Source organism: Aquarana catesbeiana, linkage group LG05 (assembly GCF_042186555.1).
Source record: "Aquarana catesbeiana isolate 2022-GZ linkage group LG05, ASM4218655v1, whole genome shotgun sequence".
In the NCBI taxonomy this organism is placed as follows: domain Eukaryota; kingdom Metazoa; phylum Chordata; class Amphibia; order Anura; family Ranidae; genus Aquarana; species Aquarana catesbeiana.
In genome coordinates, this window is record NC_133328.1 from 228,091,524 (window position 1) to 228,111,455 (window position 19,932).

The 19,932-nt window shown below is 40.5% G+C and overlaps 1 protein-coding gene across 10 annotated transcripts in view; it reads right to left on the reverse strand.

Moving 5' to 3' along the window:
* Positions 1–19,932, reverse strand: part of IKZF1 (IKAROS family zinc finger 1) — a 216,972-nt gene that overhangs the window by 128,399 nt on the left and 68,641 nt on the right. For all 10 annotated transcript variants that reach the window (XM_073630608.1, XM_073630614.1, XM_073630609.1 and 7 more), the window contains exon 3: positions 12,605–12,727. In XM_073630608.1, the coding sequence (XP_073486709.1) occupies positions 12,605–12,727 (123 nt within the window). The remainder of the gene's footprint in view (positions 1–12,604; positions 12,728–19,932) is intronic.

Genomic DNA, 19,932 nt, shown 5'->3' on the forward strand with positions numbered 1-19,932 from the left:
TTGGCTTTAAAGAAATGTGAAATTCCTGTGTGTACAACAGCTTTATCTGTACACCTGTATGTGCACCTGTTGGCAAGGCAAGGTATTCGGGATTACATCTACTATAAATGTAAGTGCAGTTACACGTTAATTGTGCTTCCCACATGACATGCACGGTTCATCAAAAGCAGGTTCCTTACTGTCTAAGCTGTCCAGTGGCCATTTTTTACCCTACAGGGGATGTTTTTTTATTTTTTTTTATACTCCATTCATCCATAAGGCACTGGACTCTATAGATGATTGCTTGTTCCTCTTTTCTGTCTGATAGGGATCTGGGGAATTTTGTTTTATGCACATTTTCTACACTGTTCCTCCCACACACATCCTTTTGCTACATTAAAGTATATTTAAAATTGCCATTTTCTCCAGTGCCTTTTCCATAGAAAATTTACTGTTGTAGTATCTTTTCCTGTTTTTTAAGGCATAAGGCATACACACGCTTCTTTCCTCCAGCACTGTTGCAGCGCTGCAACAGGACTGGAGGAAAGAAGCGTGTGTATGCCTTATGCATGCAGCTACTTACTAATAAACTAAAAACAAGCCCAAAAACCTTTCCCAAATACATACTGTATATTATTATATAATTATATACAGAAATGTATTTGCTCTGACTCAGTTCCACTGTATGTCTTCAATGCATCAAATTTACCAAAACCTGTAAGACTTTTTCCCAAATGATGCATTTCTTCTGCGTGTACTACTTCAGTGTCAGTGGCAGATAGATTAATCTAGATAAACCTCCAGTTAAAAAGTTTATCAGCCTAGAAGAGATGGACCCAGGAGATAATGCTGACTTCCCCTAACAGTAGATTTGATCAGAAGGCGCTACTGCATCCGTCCTGAAAACTCACATATCTCAACTTCCAGTGAAAAAACACATTATTTTCCTTTAAACTCTATTTTTATAATTATCACATAAAAAAATCATACAAATGAAGTAATTTTGCTTAGATTTGAATGAATAAATGTCTATAATCCCAAACGGCTATAGTCTTTCCAAAATTATTTTGCTAATGTGTATAGGAGCTTCAAACGTGCTGTTATTACAGTGATGAGACAAAATCAACTTTTTGTGTTCACCTTGAAAAGGCTTGTTTTTTAAACGTTTACACTAGCAGACATTGAGGATGATTTACTAAAGGCCAATAGGCTGTTCCTTTTGCAAGGGAATTTTACCCAGAGTTTAGTAAATGAGATGAAGTGCTGCTCACTTCCACTATCCAATCACGTGCAAGCAAGAATGCCGTTGTATCTTCCTTGCGCATGATTGGATATTCTTTGCAAAGTGAAACTCCCCCACATTTACTAAGCTGTGGCAAAGTGGATGCTTGTTTGCCTTTAGTAAATCAACCCTATTGCATGCGCCTACTGGTCTCTCAGTATGTATCAATAATGTTATGGCAGGTGTAGAAGTACTGGTCAGTTAAGTTAGCAGCTGGGGGCTCTACCAACAAAATGTAGATTTTCTACAACATATTTATCTAATAAGAAAAATAATACTATGACTAATAATGTGCTACTTGAAATTGCTAAGCTGACTAATGTAAACCTGTTTTCAATGCAAGCAATACAAAGTGCTAAAATAACCAATCCCTAAAACCCAAATCCAGCATTCGAAAGCTTAATTCTAATTAACAGCAAAAGTGTATCTACAGCCAAAATAGTTCTGTAGTTTTGGATGGGCTAAAACCCTTGTCAAGTTTAATTGCTGTCTATGCCCTATTAAAGATATTTACCTTCTCTATTTGTCCTGGTGACCACTGTAATTAGGACTGAAAGTTATGAAATTATCAAAAATTTTGAGTTGTCACTAGAACAGAAATAGAGGGGGTCAATGGGGTCACCCCACTCACTGACAACTAAGAGGGTTCTCCCTTGCCCTCACTTCCTGTTTTGTGCAGAAGACATAGAATTAAGGCAGAGCTCTCAATAGGACACAAATGGCAAAAATACTTGACAGTTTTAGCCATTACCTACCCTATTCAAAAAAAAAAAGTTTTAGTCTTTAGTTATACTTTATGGAACCAATTACAGTATTCATGTTTAAGTACAGCAGGGCAGGGGTGAAGATGCAAGTCAACTTCCCCCATATGGCAGCAGACATTACTTTGTATAGAAGTGCTTAGAAGTGCTGTTAAGTTTTGTCAAGGAATCTATTATAATTTAATATTTGCAGCTTACGGTGACAGGCAGCCTCACTGAATAACAGGGTGATGCAGGGAGAGGGTGAAACCAAAGCACCACCTTCCTAACTGGCAATTGCACAATAGACTGGACTTAGTTTTGAGGCTCTTGAGGTGTCCTGCCAGCTACCCCACAGTACATGCAGCCTGTAAGTGCCTGCATGTCTCTTATACTTTCACTTTGTTGATTTTGTATTGATAACAGGTTTTTAATGTGGTTTTGTACATTTTTACTTGTTTTAGTATGCTCAGGAATAGAAAATAAAATATATATAATATATATATTTATATGTAAATAATAAAGCGGCTGTAAAGGCTGAAGGTTTTTTTACCTTAATGCATTCTATGCATTAAGGTAAAAAACCTTCTGTGCCAGAGGATCCCCCCAGCACGACCTTATACTTACCTGAGCCCAATCTTGATCCAGCAATGTGCACAAGAGCAGTGGCTCTCTCCCTTCTTACTGGGAAAATTGATAGCAGCGGGAGCCAATGGCTCCCGCTGCTGTCAATGAAATTCTGTGATGAGCTGTCCTGTCTGTGCCAATATCCGCTTTTATGGGGGCACTCACTAAAGAGGTGGACCCAAGAGCACCGGCGGGGGACCCGTGGGGAAGAGGATCGGGACTGCTCTGTTAGATAATATTAGGAAAAAACCCAACCTAACATTTACATAATTTGCACACCCCCATATAGTTATCACAAAACATAATCAACAGAGTCTGCTGATGATATCACATTAGTGTGAGCTTTATAAAAAAAAAGAGGAATAGTAAAGCTTTATAACCCTTTAGACGCTACACTGTGATGCAGGCAAGGTTTGTACAAATTGTAAGCATAACCATTAACCCCTTTTCAACTGCCCAACACATAACAGTATGTGTGGTGGGAAAGGAGTGGGCCAAACGCCCACACGCCGCACATATGTGTCGCTGGGTGGGCTTTGTTTATGTGCTGGGAGCGTGCTCTCTGCATGCTCTCAGGGCAAGGGCTGAGCTTTTGAACACAGCTCTCAGCCCGGGCTACAGATCGGTAGCTGGTGGGTCCAGCTTCTGATCATATGACCATTGTGACTGTGGTCATATGATTAACGATCTTTCCTTCAACTCATTTAAACATGCAACTTTTTTATGATTAAGGTTTTCATTTTTGAACTCCTGGATAGGACAGACTGAATTACAGTAAATAATAATGTATGTGTGGTTTTGATATGTTGTCAGCATATAAAATGTTGATTTATGTTGATAATTCCACTGTAAGTATGTTTTGACAGTAAATATACTCTGTGTTGTAGTTTCCAGAAGAGAAAACACATTAGCTTCTCACTTGGCTTTGTAATACAAAATGTCTAAAATTGCATTCTTTAACAGAGAGTCTGATATTGCTTAATGCATTTATTTAAAAAAAAAAAAAAAAACATCTATTCTACAGAAGAAAAAACTAAGAAATAAAGATGCTCGATTCTAGATATAGAAAGCATTCTTCCAGTTGAGAGGTGAATCATAAAGCCGGCATAATTTAGAGGCACTGATTCCTCAATGTCTCATCGCAGGAAAGCTGACCTACCAGGAACACTTAATGAAAAACAAACAAGAAAAAAACAGCACATGGAAAACCTTGTTGACTGCACAAGTCAATGTGTTCAGACGTATGGTGAAGCGAAGAGCAGAACACTAGCAAATTTCATGCTCGAGAAGAGGAAGAGTCTCAGACTAACTTACCAAACTACTATAAATACAACTGCTATTTTAATGCAAAATGCAATGGTTCTCTTTTGGAGTTGAAAGAAGTATAAACGCAGAATAACTCTGTAAACTCTTCAACCACACCATTGTAGCAGTAAGTCAAATTATGTTTATAAAAGGTGCCAGCATATACCGTGTTTCCCCGAAAATAAGACCTACCCTGAAAATAAGTCCTACTGTGATTTTCGGGGAGGACTGCAATATAAGCCCTACCCTAAAAATAAGCCCTAGTTGAAAGCGCTTGTAAAATGCCAGAATCCACTCTATCACAGTAGTATATAATGTAAAGTGTGTATGTTTCTGTAATATAATTGTGCCAAATACCTTTGGTATAGCGCCACTCAGCTGACCTCCCCCCTCCTCCTCTTCTCCCAGCTGTCATTGCCTGCTGTAGTCAATCAGCCCCCCTGAGTATAAGGGAATTGGCAGGAACAATTTGACGTGCTGATGTACTATTTTTAGAAATATAGCACCTTCTTAAAGGGTTCCTTTGACCATTTCTTGAATGTATACCCTTTTAAATGAAATGCTGTTAACAAATGTCTAAATTTTTAGAACACCATGGGAAAGCCAAAAGAAAATGCTAACGGTTCAAATTACACCAAGCTGCATAAGCTTCTCACAATATTTTTTTCTCAAATCTAATGTGGAACAAATGGATCACATGAAAGTTTAGGACTGATGTGAGGTGCAGGTGTCAGATGAGTCAATCTAGGATTTCAGTTGAGATCATGTGGCATAGCAAACTGATATGGAAGAATACATCTTTAGACTAAGACTATGAAAAAGTCATGCTCCACTGCTTCAACAATATGCACTCAGCTATAGGTAACAAACGCAGAGCTTCAGCCTTGCACGACATAAGGAAAATTATTAATATAAAACGTGTATCTGTTCATAGGTTTCCCATTTTTTGTGTCATTCACAAAAAGCTTGCTACTGCACTGTATGAAGGTGCCATATTATAACTACGAGGCAGTAGCTAAATCCACACCAGTATTAATCAGAATATACTTTTTACCCCATGGTAATTTTTGCCTGTATAAAAAAACTACCTAAATTAGGTGGCATATCCATAAATATTTATGTACAAAGGCCATGGAAGGGCTGGTGAGTGTTACAGTCAGATGACTGAGAGGCATGCCTGAAGGGTGCAAGCAGTCTGGGATGGATGCAGTCTGCAGAACTAGCAAGGAGGGCTAATGAAAGGGGCAGCTGTAGCCAGGCGGCCTGGCAGTGCCTGAAGAGGTGGTACTGGGGTCAGTAGCCACAGGAAATGGCAGCTAGCACCAAAGACCTCTATTTTTGCTGCACTACTAAAAGGTCCCTGACTGCAAAGGGCATTCGCTTGGATCTAACTGAGATTTTGTTGGAGCAGTCAGTGCTAGCTGGTCCTGGGAGTTGTAGTTTTACAAGCAAGTCTGTGCTGAAGGTAGAAGAGAAGTGTGTATATACCGGATGTACAGAGTGGAGTCCCTGAAGAGTTCTTACTGCAAGTGGGCATCCTATAACAACCTTTCCCCGTCCAAGTTAAATCCCCCTAAAAAAACAAAAACAAAACAAAGCTGCAAGGACTGTTTCTTGTCTCTAGTGAGAGTGGAAAATTCATGTGCCTGGCTGTACAGGGTTGGAGATATTCACCATATTCCATATGGAATATTCACCATATTCACTAGTGGCTTCTGCGGGTGTAGCGCTACATACCAATCAGATGTTTACATTCATTTCATGACCTGCACATTTCACAACTAGCTATATCCTGTCCCCCTAAACATCTTAAAAAAAGCTGTGATATATTCACAGCACAAAGCAATCAAAGCAATTGTAGTCAGTTAAAACAGAATATAATATATATATATAAATATACATCCATATATATACTAATGAGGACAGGGCTAGATTTATGTATCATAAGCCTATAAGTACGAAAAAGAAAGTACTTAAGGGTAGTTGTAATGCTTATCTTTTACATTAAACTATTAAGTAAGTTATAGTTACCTGCTTTGTGCAATGGTATCTCCTCTCCTGGGGTCCCTCACTGGCGCACTTGGCTCCTTCTTTTCTCCAAGTGCCCCCTCAACAAGCCGATTGCTGTCGGGGCACTCATGTGGGAGTGCGCCCAAGCCGGGGTGTGTGCATTTATAGACATACACAGCGAGGCTCGGCCACACCCACCGCTCCCTCCTCACAGGATTTGACTGACAGCAGCAGGAGCCTATGGCTCTCGCTGCTCCCAGGGACTCCCGTGAATGCAGGAAAAGAGGGACAAAGACAGCGCTGGATTGAGGCAGGACTCCAGTAAGTGTTCAACCAGTTGCTGCCCGGCCACCGTCAAATGATGGCTCTGGTTCTGGGACAACGTCATATAGCGGCGTCCCCAAAACGGCCACTCTCGCTCGCCCGTGGGGGTGCGCAGCGGGGCAATCGCGGCTGCGCCGTCTTGCTAGGACATGGCGCGACCCCGATCTCTGTAAAGAGTCATGTCCGTGGTTCTTTAACCATGTGATCGGCTGTGTCCAATCACAGCCAGTCACATGTAAACATTGCGATGCCAGTAATCAGCGCTCCTCGCCTCACACTGACATCTCCTCTCAGGGGACAACAAAACATGTAATCAAGGCACTGATCATCAGTGCCCTGATTACATTATAGTGCCAACAGTGTCACCAATCAGTGCCCACCATTGCCCACCAGTGCCAGCAATCAGTGCCCACCAGTGACCACAAGTGCCACCAATCAGTGCCCATTAGTGATGCCAATCAGTGCTGGCTATCAGTGCAGCCTATCAGTGCTGCCCATTAATGCCCATCACTGCTGTCCATCAATGCCCATCAGTGTCACGCATCAATGCCCATCAGTGCCGCCTTTCCGTGCAGCCTATCAGTGCCCACCAGTGCCGCCTATCAGTGTCAATCAGTGCCACCTATGAGTGCCCATCAGTGCCACCTATTAGTGCCCACCAGTGCTGCTTAACAGTGCCCATCAGTGCCACCTAACAGTGCTCATCAGTGCCGCCTATCAGTGCCCATAAGTGTGGCATATTAGTGCCTCCTCAGCAGTGCCCATAAGTGCCACCTCATCAATGCCCACCAGTTCAGCCTATCAGTACCGCCTCATCAGCGCACATCAGTGAAGGAGAAAAATACTTACTGACAGAAACTAAGTAAAAAAAATTTTTTCTAATTTTTTGGTCTTTGTTTTTTTTTTATTAGTAAAAAATAAAAAACACAGCAATAATTAAATACCACCAAATGAAAGCTCTATTTGTTTGAAGAAAATGAAAAAAATTTCATTTGGGAACAATGTAGCATGACCGCACAATTGTCATTCAAAGTTTGACAGCGTTGAAAGTTGAAAAATGGCCTGGGCAGGAAGGGGGTGTAAGTGCCCTGTGGTTAAATATGGCTGATAAGGGGGGGGGGGGCACAGGTATTGGCTTTAGAACCACTTTGAAAAGAAAAAAAATTACAGCACACCTTTGTTCATATTTAATGTTAACGATTACTGTCAACTTAATCTATAGTTTTGGCCCACCCCCTTCCATATGGAAATGGAAGGGGATTAACAATGCCACAGTATCATTTACCAGCTCAGAGTACCACATTATTATATATCAGCTCAGAATGCCCAAATAATTATATATCAGAATACAATGACCATATTATCATATGAAAGCACAGTGACACCTTATTACATATCAACTCACAGTGTCACATTATTATATACAGTTACAGATCAGAGTGTTACTTTGTTATATATGGTTTACAGCATACAATTATTATATATCATCTCAGTGCATCAAAAGTATTTTGGATTATTTTCTTGCCTTCTGCTTCACCTCCACCTCCCGAGGGGCATTCTCATAAAGCTGTCCAGTGCGAACCCTGAATATTCATGTGCACACAGGTTGTGAATACTGAAGCTTGTTCTTCTACAGCTGTCCTTGGTTGCCTGCTAACTGCTAGTGGCATCACCTGCAGCTGCAAGAATCCTCAAGCACTAAAGGCTGCCCTCCAAAAAATGGAAAACCCACTTTGTCACAACATCATAGCTGATCCATAAGCAACCCTAAGCTTGGTGCAACAGTGGTTAAATCAGAGGCATTGGACATCTATGCCTACAGGTAAATCAAGCCCTGAATGAAGATCTGCATTTGCATTGAGAGACACTGTCACTGTGACCAATCAGGGCTTTGTCGAGAACATTCCCCCATCCTAGATATACCCACCTTGATAGCGCTCCCTCACCTAGGCCTCTGAGCACTGTCACATGACTGAGGAAATAATGTCACCATTTTCATTATACCGGCCAATACTAGGGACTTGAGTACTGGCTGTCCTAGATACCAGTGCAACTAAGGAGCACTGGCAAAGTAAGTATCTGGGGTTCGGTGGGTGGGACTTGAACAGAGACACTATCACTTTGCTCTAAATAGGAAAGGTGACAAAGTCTCTTTAAGCTAATAATATATAAGAGTTGAACCTAAACAGTGTATTGACTCTGGAAAAATTACCATTGTATTTCTTTATATTTAAGGTGGAATATCATCATTTTTAAAAGGTACACAGACATCATTCAAAAAATTGGGATGAAATACTGGATGCTTATAAACAGGTGTCTCCCAAGGTATCAAATCGCCTTACACAGCTTTACATACATTTTCTACATACCTGACCCTAGTATGCATTGCAAGATATAGCCCCCTCATTCCCCTACATGTCCCAGATGTTCTGACCCCTGGGGGACCTTTTTCCACATACTGTGGGACTGTCCGGCTATACATGTCTACTGGTCGCAAGTGGTTCAATTCATTCATGATAAGATGGGCTCACCTCTGACAGTCGACCCCAGGTGCCTGTTAGTTTTCTTCCCTAACCCAGAAAATGAAAGTTTGAGACACTTTTTCTACAGGAAGTGCTTTTCGTGATTAGGAAGCTCATTGCACACCAGTGGATGTAGGCACTCCCTCCCATGCTTCATGCCTGGTGTTATGAAGTCAATTCTTCATCACCTTGTAAGAAACGTATCTATGTATATAGAGGGTGCCCAACCAAGTAAAATAAATGCTGGGACCGTTGGTTGGCTGTCCCGGATACCTGCCTATAATCATGTACTGATACCAAATGCTTCATGTAGGTGTAATTATGCCTTGTAGTGTGGTCTCTGATGTTCTTTCATTGCCTATATTGTGTAGTTTGTTTTTTCACATGGTAATTTTACAGAACAGTCTTTGACTGATGTCTATGCATAATTCTACTTTTTCATATTGTACATAACTACCACGGTTGTGAGATTTTTTATCTTCTCAATAAAACACATTTGAAAGTAAAAAAAGAATGACAATGACCCTAATATTACCCTTCTTTAGTAAAACGAATGCTTATATTGATGTCTGCGTGCCTTTTGGACGTTTTTCTTCACTCCGCAATGGATCCAGACAGAAGAGTAAAAACTGACAGAGATAAGAATCCTGCCCTATACTATCTGATAATAAATACAATGTTGGCTTACTTTTTAAAGGCTTTGTATATGTTTAAAGCAGTGTTAAACACACCATCCGGGGTTCTTACAAGGATCAGCTTTTATTTGTGCATGTAAAACCCTTATCCCAAAAAAAACCCAAAAAAAACAGTTGCTGTAACTGGAGAAGAGAAACCATATTGGGGAATATGGGACTTTAAGGGTGCTTATTAATACAGATGAAGATCACACTATATTCAGTAAAAAAAAGTATATATTTTTATACAGAAAAGAAAAACATTAAAAAATGTCACTTCCTTCATACAGTTTTCCACGCAATCATTCTACATGTTTCGCCTTACGGCTTCTTCAGGAAAATGCATGGACTTTATTTCTAGTAAATAGATACAAAGATAAATCAGTAAGAGAAAAAAATCCATAAAAACATATTAAAGTACATATATTAATACATACATAGATGCATCCGTGTAGATAGCAGGAATTTCCCAACCAGAAGTTCTAGCCCCAATGTTTTGGGGACTCAGATCTACGGTGGGTAACTGATATCAGAGCGAATTTTTGGACACAAATGGTCCCGCCCGCAAGAATCTCCCAACTAAGCCGGATCACCCACAGAGAGAGGTATAGATAGCTTGTATATGATTTTAAAACCAATGTTTCCTGTGAATCAATCAAAAATGTTATTGTGACATGTCAATTTTAGTGCATGTCTATATATGTATTTATGTAGGATATTACATCCTTCAACAGAATAAAGGGGTATGTGCTTACATAAAAAACTTTTAAAATGGATAACATGCAGCTGACGGCAATGATTATCTAGGCTGTGTAGGGCCAGAGCCAGGTCTCTGAAAGTAGGGTAACATTAAGGCATACGAGAGACAGTATAGTTGTAATAGGGTCCCTTATAGGTTCAATCATTTAAGAATTCCTGCTTATGTGATAAAGGAGAAACTTGCCTTCACAAGCCACTTAGTCCGTGGGTGTAATATCCTAATTAAATACATATATAGACATGCACTAAGATTGAAATGTCACAATAACATTTTTGATTGATTCACAGAAAACATTGGTTTTAAAATCATATACAACCTATCTATACCTCTCTCTGTGGGTGATCCAGCTTAGTTGGGAGATTCCTGCAGGTGGGAACATTTGTGTCCAGAAATTCACTCTGATATCAGTTACCCACCGTAGATCTTGCTCTGAGTCCCCAAAACATTGGGGCTAGAACTTCTGGTTGGGAAATTTCTGCTATCTACACGGATGCATCTATGTATGTACTTTAATATGTTCTTATGGAATTTTCTTTTCTTGTTTTGCATATGTAATTTTTTCTCTTGCTGATTTATCTTTGTATCTATTTACTAGAAATAAAGTCCACGCATTTTCCTGAAGAAGCCGTAAGGCGAAACATGTAGAATGATTGCGTGGAAAACTGTATGAAGGAAGTGACATTTTTAAATGTTTTTCTTTTCTGTAATAAAAATATATACTTTTTTACTAAATATATTGTGATATTCATCTGTATTAATAAGCACCCTTAAAGTCCCATATTCCCCAATATGGTTTCTCTTCTCTGTTTATTTTAAGGGATGATGGTGCCTACTGTTTGAGTCTGTGTCTTGATCACTCTAATCCCTTAGTTACTGTAACTGCTTGTGTAACTGCAGTGTGAGCTGGAGTTTGTCTTTAATTCGTTAGTATACATAAATCTGCTAATATATATAACACTCCCCTCCCCCCAAACTGACAATGCTGCTGTCCAAAGGTGATCCTGTGTTCTTTTATCCAGGTGGGGACACTTTAATACATGTGTCTTATTGGCCAAAAATCTGTTTTGGGTTTAATACTGCTTTAAAGGATAACTAAAAGTTCAGTTTAAAAAAAAAACCCAAACATGTCATACTTACCTCCTCTGTGCAGTTGGTTATGCACAGAGTGGCCCCGATCCTCCTCTTCTGGGGTCCCTCAGAGGCACTCCTGGCTCCTCCTCTTCTAGAGTGCCCCATTGGAAGAGCGCTCTCCCTTGGGGCACTCGTGTGGGCGCGATCCCGTGTCCTGATGCTGCGTCCATTGACACATACAGCAGGACTCGGCTCTGCCCTCCGGCTCCCACGTCATTGGATTTGATTTACAGCAGCGGGAGCCAATGACTGCGCTGCTATCAATCTATCCAATCAGGACCCGAGACACTGGCTGGAGAGGGTGTGCTCGTCCCTGGCGCAGGAACGATTGGGCTTAGGTAAGTAAAAGGGGGGCTCTGGAGTGCTGTTGCATCACAAGAGTTTTTTCCCCTCAACCGTGAGGGTTTACAACCCCTTTAAGATATCAAACTTTTAAAATTCATATCTATCAAATACAATGACTGGTTTGGGGCCCACATATTGTTAGATATGCACCTTAATGATCTAAGATCTCAAGACAAAGACTCTAAAACATATAGCTCATGCACAAACCAATAATGCCATTCTGCACCAAATTCGGACTTAAATTTGATGACTACAGAAAATATTGTTATTTTGTTGGGTAAGGCTTTACAAGGTACTTTATACTATGGAAATTGATGCTGTATGTAACAATGTTTGAAAGGACTACTAAGGGAGAAAGGGAGGTTTCACCTGTACCTAATGCCCCGTACACACGGTCGGATTTTCCGATGGAAAATGTGCGATCGGAGCGTGTTGTCGGAAATTCCGACCGTGTGTGGGCTCCATCGGACATTTTCCATCGGATTTTCCGACACACAAAGTTGGACAGCAGGAGATAAAATTTTCCGACAACAAAATCCGTTGTCGGAAATTCCGATCGTGTGTACACAAATCCGACGGACAAAGTGCCACGCATGCTCAGAATAAATAAAGAGATGAAAGCTATTGGCCACTGCCCCGTTTATAGTCCCGACGTACGTGTTTTACGTCACCGCGTTTAGAACGATCGGATTTTCCAACAAATTTGTGTGACCGTGTGTATGCAAGACAAGTTTGAGCCAACATCCGTCGGAAAAAATCCTAGGATTTTGTTGTCGGAATGTCCGAACAAAGTCCGACCGTGTGTACACCCTATTAGTCTTACACCTGGCAACTGGTTTTATAGCAACCACTATTGTCCCTACTTGAGTTTCCTAATAATGCTGAATTAAGATAATGACTCTTACCAAGTGATTTCTCATTCTTCGCATTTTGTTGTGACACTGCATTGGTGGAGAGATCTTCAGGCATAGGCATGGGTTCATCATTGTCATCCAAGCTGTCACTCAAGGTAGGACTTGGGGGGTTTCCTATCAAGCAAGAAGAAAATGTCAAAATGTATTGTTCATTTGATAACCTGGAATATTGATGGTGGCATGCATGTCTGTCATGGGAGTCAACCATACAGAAAGACAACACCTAAAAAGAAGGTTAAAGTCTTTCTGCCATTTTTAGAAAACAATAGTAAAACAACTTGCTCTATATCAATGATACCATTAATTTTACCTTTATAAGACATCCGCAGAAAATTTGAATGGTAATGAATAACAGGAAGATACAATATTTGTTATTAACACTATGAACTGATCCCTGTGAATAAGTAGGCCTTCTTTAAGAGTGCTTTACATGTTGAATTGGTTGTTAATGCTGAAGGTTTTCCCTAATGCATTCTCTGCATTAAGATAAATGCTCTAGGGACAAACAGAGAAATCTTGGGTGTAGGCCTGAATGAGTTCCCCCATAGCACATGGTTTGCTATAGTGAGCACTCAGCCACTCGGCAGGGGGGCGATTCAGGAGTTCCGGCAAGGGACCTAAGAAGAAGAGGATCGGAGCAGGTAAGTATGACATAAGAGTTGGCAAGCACTTGTAAGTGCTTGTAAGCACTAAGTGCTTTTATGCATGTATTAATGTGAAAAATTGATATAGTTTAAAAAAAAAAAAAAAGCACATTGGCTTGATTTTTTAAGGCTGCAGCCACACACAAGAAGTGCTAATTCATCACTCAAGCAACTTTATTATACTTCATAATATTGCTTGTGAGGCCACTGTAGCATGCCTTAAGTGCTGTTTCAGATAGATGAAACAGGCCTTCTATATGGAAATAGACAAAACACACATATAAAAAATTCATTTTGTGCTGGTAGTATAATACACCTGTGTAGTTCTTTCTATCTCAGTCTGTTCAAATATCACTCTAGCTGAACTCTAGGCATCTGAATGCACAGTTGAAATACACATATGTGAACTGTCTTGTCTCTCAATTTGCAATTCTTTATCACTAGACTAGTGATTCACAAACCTCTACCCAAAAGCATAGCCAGACAGGTGACCTACATTTTTCACCATTGGATTTATGTTATATGTCATAGTCAACAACCCAACCACAGCTTGAATGGACACTGAAGGGGAATCACCACATTTATGAGGACATCAATCTGCTCTGTCTTTTAGTCAGCAAGCTCCTAATGTGATACTGACAGTAGTGTGCAAGGCAGTAAAACTTGACTTGCTGACAGTTCTGCCCCTTCTTCACCACTAAAGCTGACCATAGACAGAGAACATTTCTTTCCTGCAACCACAGTGTTGACAGGGGGATACCTTCCACCAAGCCATTGTGTTCTCCCAGTGGAGAGGGCAGAGGAAGCCGTCCCCACCGGGTGAACACAGTGATATACAGTGAACACAGCCGCTATAACAGCCGCTAGCGATAATTGCATGTAAAATCTGGCAGGCTGGTTGTACCCAAATTGATTGATCGATCAACTTGGGCACATTCAGCCTGCCCATACATGGTTTGAATCTCAGCCAGTCCCTTCTACGGCCGGCTTTAATCCTGTTGTACTGGGAAATACAGGATGCAAATAGGAATACTATTTAAGATACTTTTACTAGTTGAAGTCAAATACAATTATACCTTTTGATAAAATAATATTGTAACTTATTTCCAGACAGTGACATCACTTTGGAGCTTGCAGCTTTGCAATTTCCTGTTTTACCTCCATTCCTTTAGCCTGCTCACTATACTATAAATAGGTATCACCACAATGGGGTCATTCTTCCTGTGCCTAACCCCATTTTATAAACTTGTCAAAACACTTATTCTTAACAAACTAGCTGCTATCGCTCTTAGTTACTGGGCCTCTGTGCAGGTCCTTACATTCTCAATCTAATTACTGGAACACAGGGATATTGGAAATCAACATTAAAGCATATACAATATATTATATTGCAGATTATCAGTCCATAGATGTGGTAGCTGCATTAAGGCTTTTTCCCTTTATTTTCACCTGTTAATCCTGACGGTAACATATTCACTGCCCAAAGGATACAATGGTCACTAACTGTACTGTATCTGTGATGCAGAAGGATTGTCACTCTGGGCTGTTCTCCTGATCTGGATTACAAACACCTCCCTTCCTCACCTCACACACAAGGGGGCAATATAGCTGTCTCCATTAGATGGGTTCACATCTCGCAGCAGGGGTCCGCTGCGTTCTTGTTCTCCGTTTTAGGGCCAAATTTTTGCCTGAATTTGGCCCTGAAATGGAGCCAAAGATGCACAGGACCCCTGTGCAATCCGCACTGCAGCCGCCCAGGAGATGTGTGAACAGGCTCCATAGAGAGCCGGTCACAATCTCCTGTCATGAGAATTGGATATGAGGAAACCCACTTCCAATTCACACTAGAGTGAACCCAGCCTTAAAGTATATAAGATTGATTTAGTAAAGATGTTTCATTTCCAAGGAAATTTTCCCTTAGATTAATAAATGTGGTGGAGATTCATTTTGCAAAGAATACCCAATCGTGGAAAATGAAAAAAAAAAAGAAGCATTTTCCTTGCACATTACTGGATGATAGCAGTCAGCATTAAAGTGGTATTAAACCCAAAAGAAAACATTTATTATATTACAGATTACCAATTCTTAGATGTGATGGCTGCATTTATTTTCTTTCTTAGGCTGTTTTTCCTTTATTTTCACTGGATGATACGGACAGCTATTTTTCAACAGAACAAGATGTCCTGCAGATGTAGCAGTTAGACAGTTGAGACAAACCATTTAATACTGACAGGGGTGCTTACAATTATTAGTTTTTATTTATTTATTTATTTAAAACCATCATCCCAAAAGAACAAAAAAAATCTATTGATGTAACAGCTAAAAAGTGTTAGCTGGAGTTTGGCTTTAATTTGTTTAGTGTTTTTAAATCTGCTATTACAGCTAACACTACTCTCCCTCCAGACTGACAATGCTGCTATCCAAAAGTGTCTCTGTTGCGCCTTCATCCAGTGTAGGCACTCTAATGCCCCGTACACACGGTCGGATTTTCTGATGGAAAATGTGTGATAGGACCTAGTTGTCGGAAATTCTGACCGTGTGTGCGCTCCATCACACATTTTCCATAGGAATTTCCGACACACAAAATTTGAGAGCAGGATATAAAATTTTCAGACAACAAAATCCGTTGACGGAAATTCCGATCGTGAGTACACAAATCCGACGGACAAAGTGCCACGCATGCTCAGAATAAATAAAGAGATGAAAGCTATTGGCCACTGCCCCGTTTATAGTCCCGACTTACGTGTTTTACGTCACCGCGTTCAGAACGATCGGATTTTCCGACAACTTTGTGTGACCGTGTGTATGCAAGACAAGTTTGAGCCAACATCCGTCGGAAAAAATCCTAGGATTTTGTTGTCGGAATGTCCGAACAAAGTCCGGACTTTTCAACCAAACTTGTCCGACAGGACGAATCCGTCGGACAATTCGACCGTGTGTGGGCTTGATCGGACCTGCAGCTGACTTTTTCAGTTGAAAATCAGACGGACTTTAGATTTGGAACACATTTCAAATCTTTCCGATGGACTCGAGTCCGGTCGAAAAATCTGCTCGACGCTAGGGCAGCTATTGGCTACTGGCTATCAACTTCCTTATTTTAGTCCGGTCGTACGTCATCACGTACAAATCCGTCGGACTTTGGTGTGATCGTGTGTAGGCAAGTCCGTTCGTTCGAAAGTCCGTCGGAACGTCGGACCTTTGATGCCGAAAAGTCTGCCCGTGTGTACACGGCATAATACAGGAGGTGTGTTACTGGCCGGATCACCAGGTGAAAGCAGAGGGAAAAAAGAGAACTAATGCAGCCCTAACATCTAATGATTGGTAGATGACATTTTTGGTTTTGGGCTTAATACCACTTTAAGTTTGTTGCATGTTTAACTTTAACCCAAAGTCAAATAATCAATGGTGAAAACAGGACTCGCACAACAATGATCTATGAAACATTACACTTGTACAATGTAAAGGATCAGAAGTGTGTGCAAAGCTTGCATAGAAATGCACATTTTTGCATATCTGCCTTGAGCAAATATTCCCTTTCCTCGTTCTAATGAATTCTGGTGACAATGTATGATCGGTTTTCCAGAGACTATGCTTGTAACTTCACTAAGCTGAGGCATAGCAGGTACAATCTGCCAGTTAAAGAGATAACATCTCTGTGCCTTTTGGTTCTTTGGAAGTGCCGGATATTGTTCCGTTAAATATATCTCACTTTGTTCTTCTCATTTCACAACTGCAACACTTCTTACCATCAGATATTAGTTTCAGAACAGGCAGAGATGTGTGTGCTAAATGAGGTTAATGTGGGCTGTGCTGTTCTATTGTCTCTTGCAAGTGCAACATTTCCCAAAAATAGCGAGACTACATGTACAGGCTTTACTGGCGAGCTATATATGCAGAGCTATATGAAGGACTGAAATGAAAGAAACCATGATACTTATCTTAACAAGTCTTTGACATTTAGGACATGTGATCTTACCAAACTTATTAAAGAGATCACATAACTATTTTTTTCACAATTATGATAAATAATGTTTTTATATAATGCTTCAGTTTTTTTTTAAAGAGCCAGTCCAACTAAAACTGATATTTCATCTCTTTGGCTGAAGCAGGAAGGTTACAACACTTCACCATTTCTTATATCTTTCTGGGACTGTGGCAGTGAGATCCCTGACCTCTGCCTTAGCCATTATGTGGGGGTCCTCTAGTCTTGCTGTATCTTTATTTTTAGGTTTAATTAAATACACTTTATAATTGATATCATATTGAGTGTAATGGTGGCAGTTGGAATATCTAAAAGCGATTGTAAAGTCTTGGTTTTTCTCCAATAAAAATAACAAACATGTTATACTTACCTGCTCTGTTGCAGCCCTGATCCTCCTCTTCTCATGTCCCTCTTCTGTGATCATGGCCCCTCCCTCCTGTTGAATGCCCCCACAGAAAGCAGATTGCTATGGGGTCACCCGAGCCGAGTCACAACTCCCTGTGTCCATTCAGACACAGAGCCCTAACCTGGCCCCACCCCCTCTCTGCCCTGATTGGCTAGCTTACTTTGATTGACAGCAGTGACAGCCAATGGCGCCGCTGCTTTGTTTCAGCCAATCAGCTGGGAGAATATCAGACAGCTGAGACACTCGTGGGCATCGCTGGACAGAGAGGGACCTCAGGTAAGTATTAGGGGGGCTGCTGCACACAGAAGGCTTTTTATCTTATTGCATAGAATGCATTAAGATAAAAAACCTTCTGCCTTTACAGCCCCTTTAAGGTAGCAGGGAACAACTGCAACTCTAAAATGGAGAACAGAGCCACGCAGAAAGATCTTTCCACTGGAGACTCCAAGAGATATAAGAAGCCAGTAACTCAGCCCAGCAGGCTCCATTATCACGAAAATATTACTTTTGGTCGCACTGACCTTTTTTAAAAAGTATTCATGTTTGGCTAGAGGTCAAACAGTATATGCATATGAATCATTTTATGGCCCTCCTATTTATGGGAAGATTTATTTTCCCTTCCCCGGGTACATATCTTTATGTAACCGGAATATATCATATTATCTCAGTTCAATATTTTTGAAAAGTATGCATTTGAAAATGAAATGTACTTGTAGTTATGAAATGATCATTACCTATTCTTCCTGATTTTGGCACTTGACAAGTCTTTGGGTAGAAGAAGACAGCAGAAGATACTCCTGGCTGTTTTGGAGAAGCTGTCTACTGACCTTTTTTCAGCCAGTTGCAAATTGAATTTTTAGGGCACAGTAGCTGTATCGGTTCCCTTTCCTCTTCATAGACAAAGCAAGTGCAGTCAAACAATCCAGGGTCACAAGTTTAGATAAAGAACTATTTACAAAAGCATATATTTGTTTTTGGGATTTGCTGGGCAACCATGTGCCATCTGAAATGCATAGAAACTGAGAAGATAAAACAGGAGTTGTTGTCAGTAGCAACCAATCAGGTCATCATTATTTTATGGAAAAATTTGGGAAAATATGATTTTCTATAATTTTATTGAATCAACTAACTATTGTCTCTAATCATCATCAAGAAACCCAGTGGAAGGATCCATTGCACACTGCCCCAGTAACATCATATACAGTGCCCACAATTTTAGAACTAAAGACAGAGAAGCAGAAATGTGCTCAAGGTGTTGGCAAGCTATATCACTCACTCGCTTCTTATACCCGTCATACTGCAAGTCAAAAATTATTTTGTACTGTATCACTACCACCTGCATGAAGTCTGCATGCTCTTTCTGTGCTTCTCTGAGTTTCCTCCAGGTACTCTAGCTTCCATCCAACACTCCAAGGACATGCTACTAGGCTAACTGACTCCTGTCAAAAAAGGCCCTAGTATGTAGTATGTGTATGCATGTGAGGTGGGGACCTTAGATTGTAATCATCTTGAGGACAGGGACTGATCTGAATTCACAACATATGTAAAGTGCTGCATTAATTGTTGACACTAAATAAATACCTGTAACAAATAAATAAATAATACATATCCACTGGTAGCTCTGGGTGGCATGTGTTTAGCCTCTAGAAGATTGGTACCAGCACTGCAGGCACTGCATGGCACCATTTTTTTAATGACTAACATAGTAAAATAACCGATAGACCCACTGTACTGTGATCTCCTTTGACCTGTTGAACTGTTGATATTAGCATCTAAGGGAGTGTATGGCTTAAATGTCTCTCCTACAATAAGCCAACAAAAAGCAGTTTCACTCACTTCACCTGACTTGCGACACCACTGGACCTATCACCACTGGCCAGTCCAACATAATGGACTTTAAACCTGGCCCACAGTTATTTATTTTTTAATCTTTACTCCTAGGGAATATATGGAAAGGTTAAAGTTGCTCTGTCCCACAGGAAGTATAAGGACTGCCACTGCAGGCATCCTGAAAAGGCTAGATGATTGGCTGTATCTGATTTTGGTCTGTTTTAGTCACATTCCCATAACAAGCATGCTGTAAATGAGTGTCAGAGAAATGGCAAAACGACTTTTCTTTATAACAGTTAGCAAGATCAACATGAGCTGGCAGCAACAGCAGGTACAACCAAAGGGTAAGGTAAGCATTTAGGATGATACTTATATTTGTTAAAGGTCAGCGACATAGACAGCACTGAAGTCAAAGCCTCAGAACATTAGCCAGGGCATCAGTATTCTTCAAGGAGAG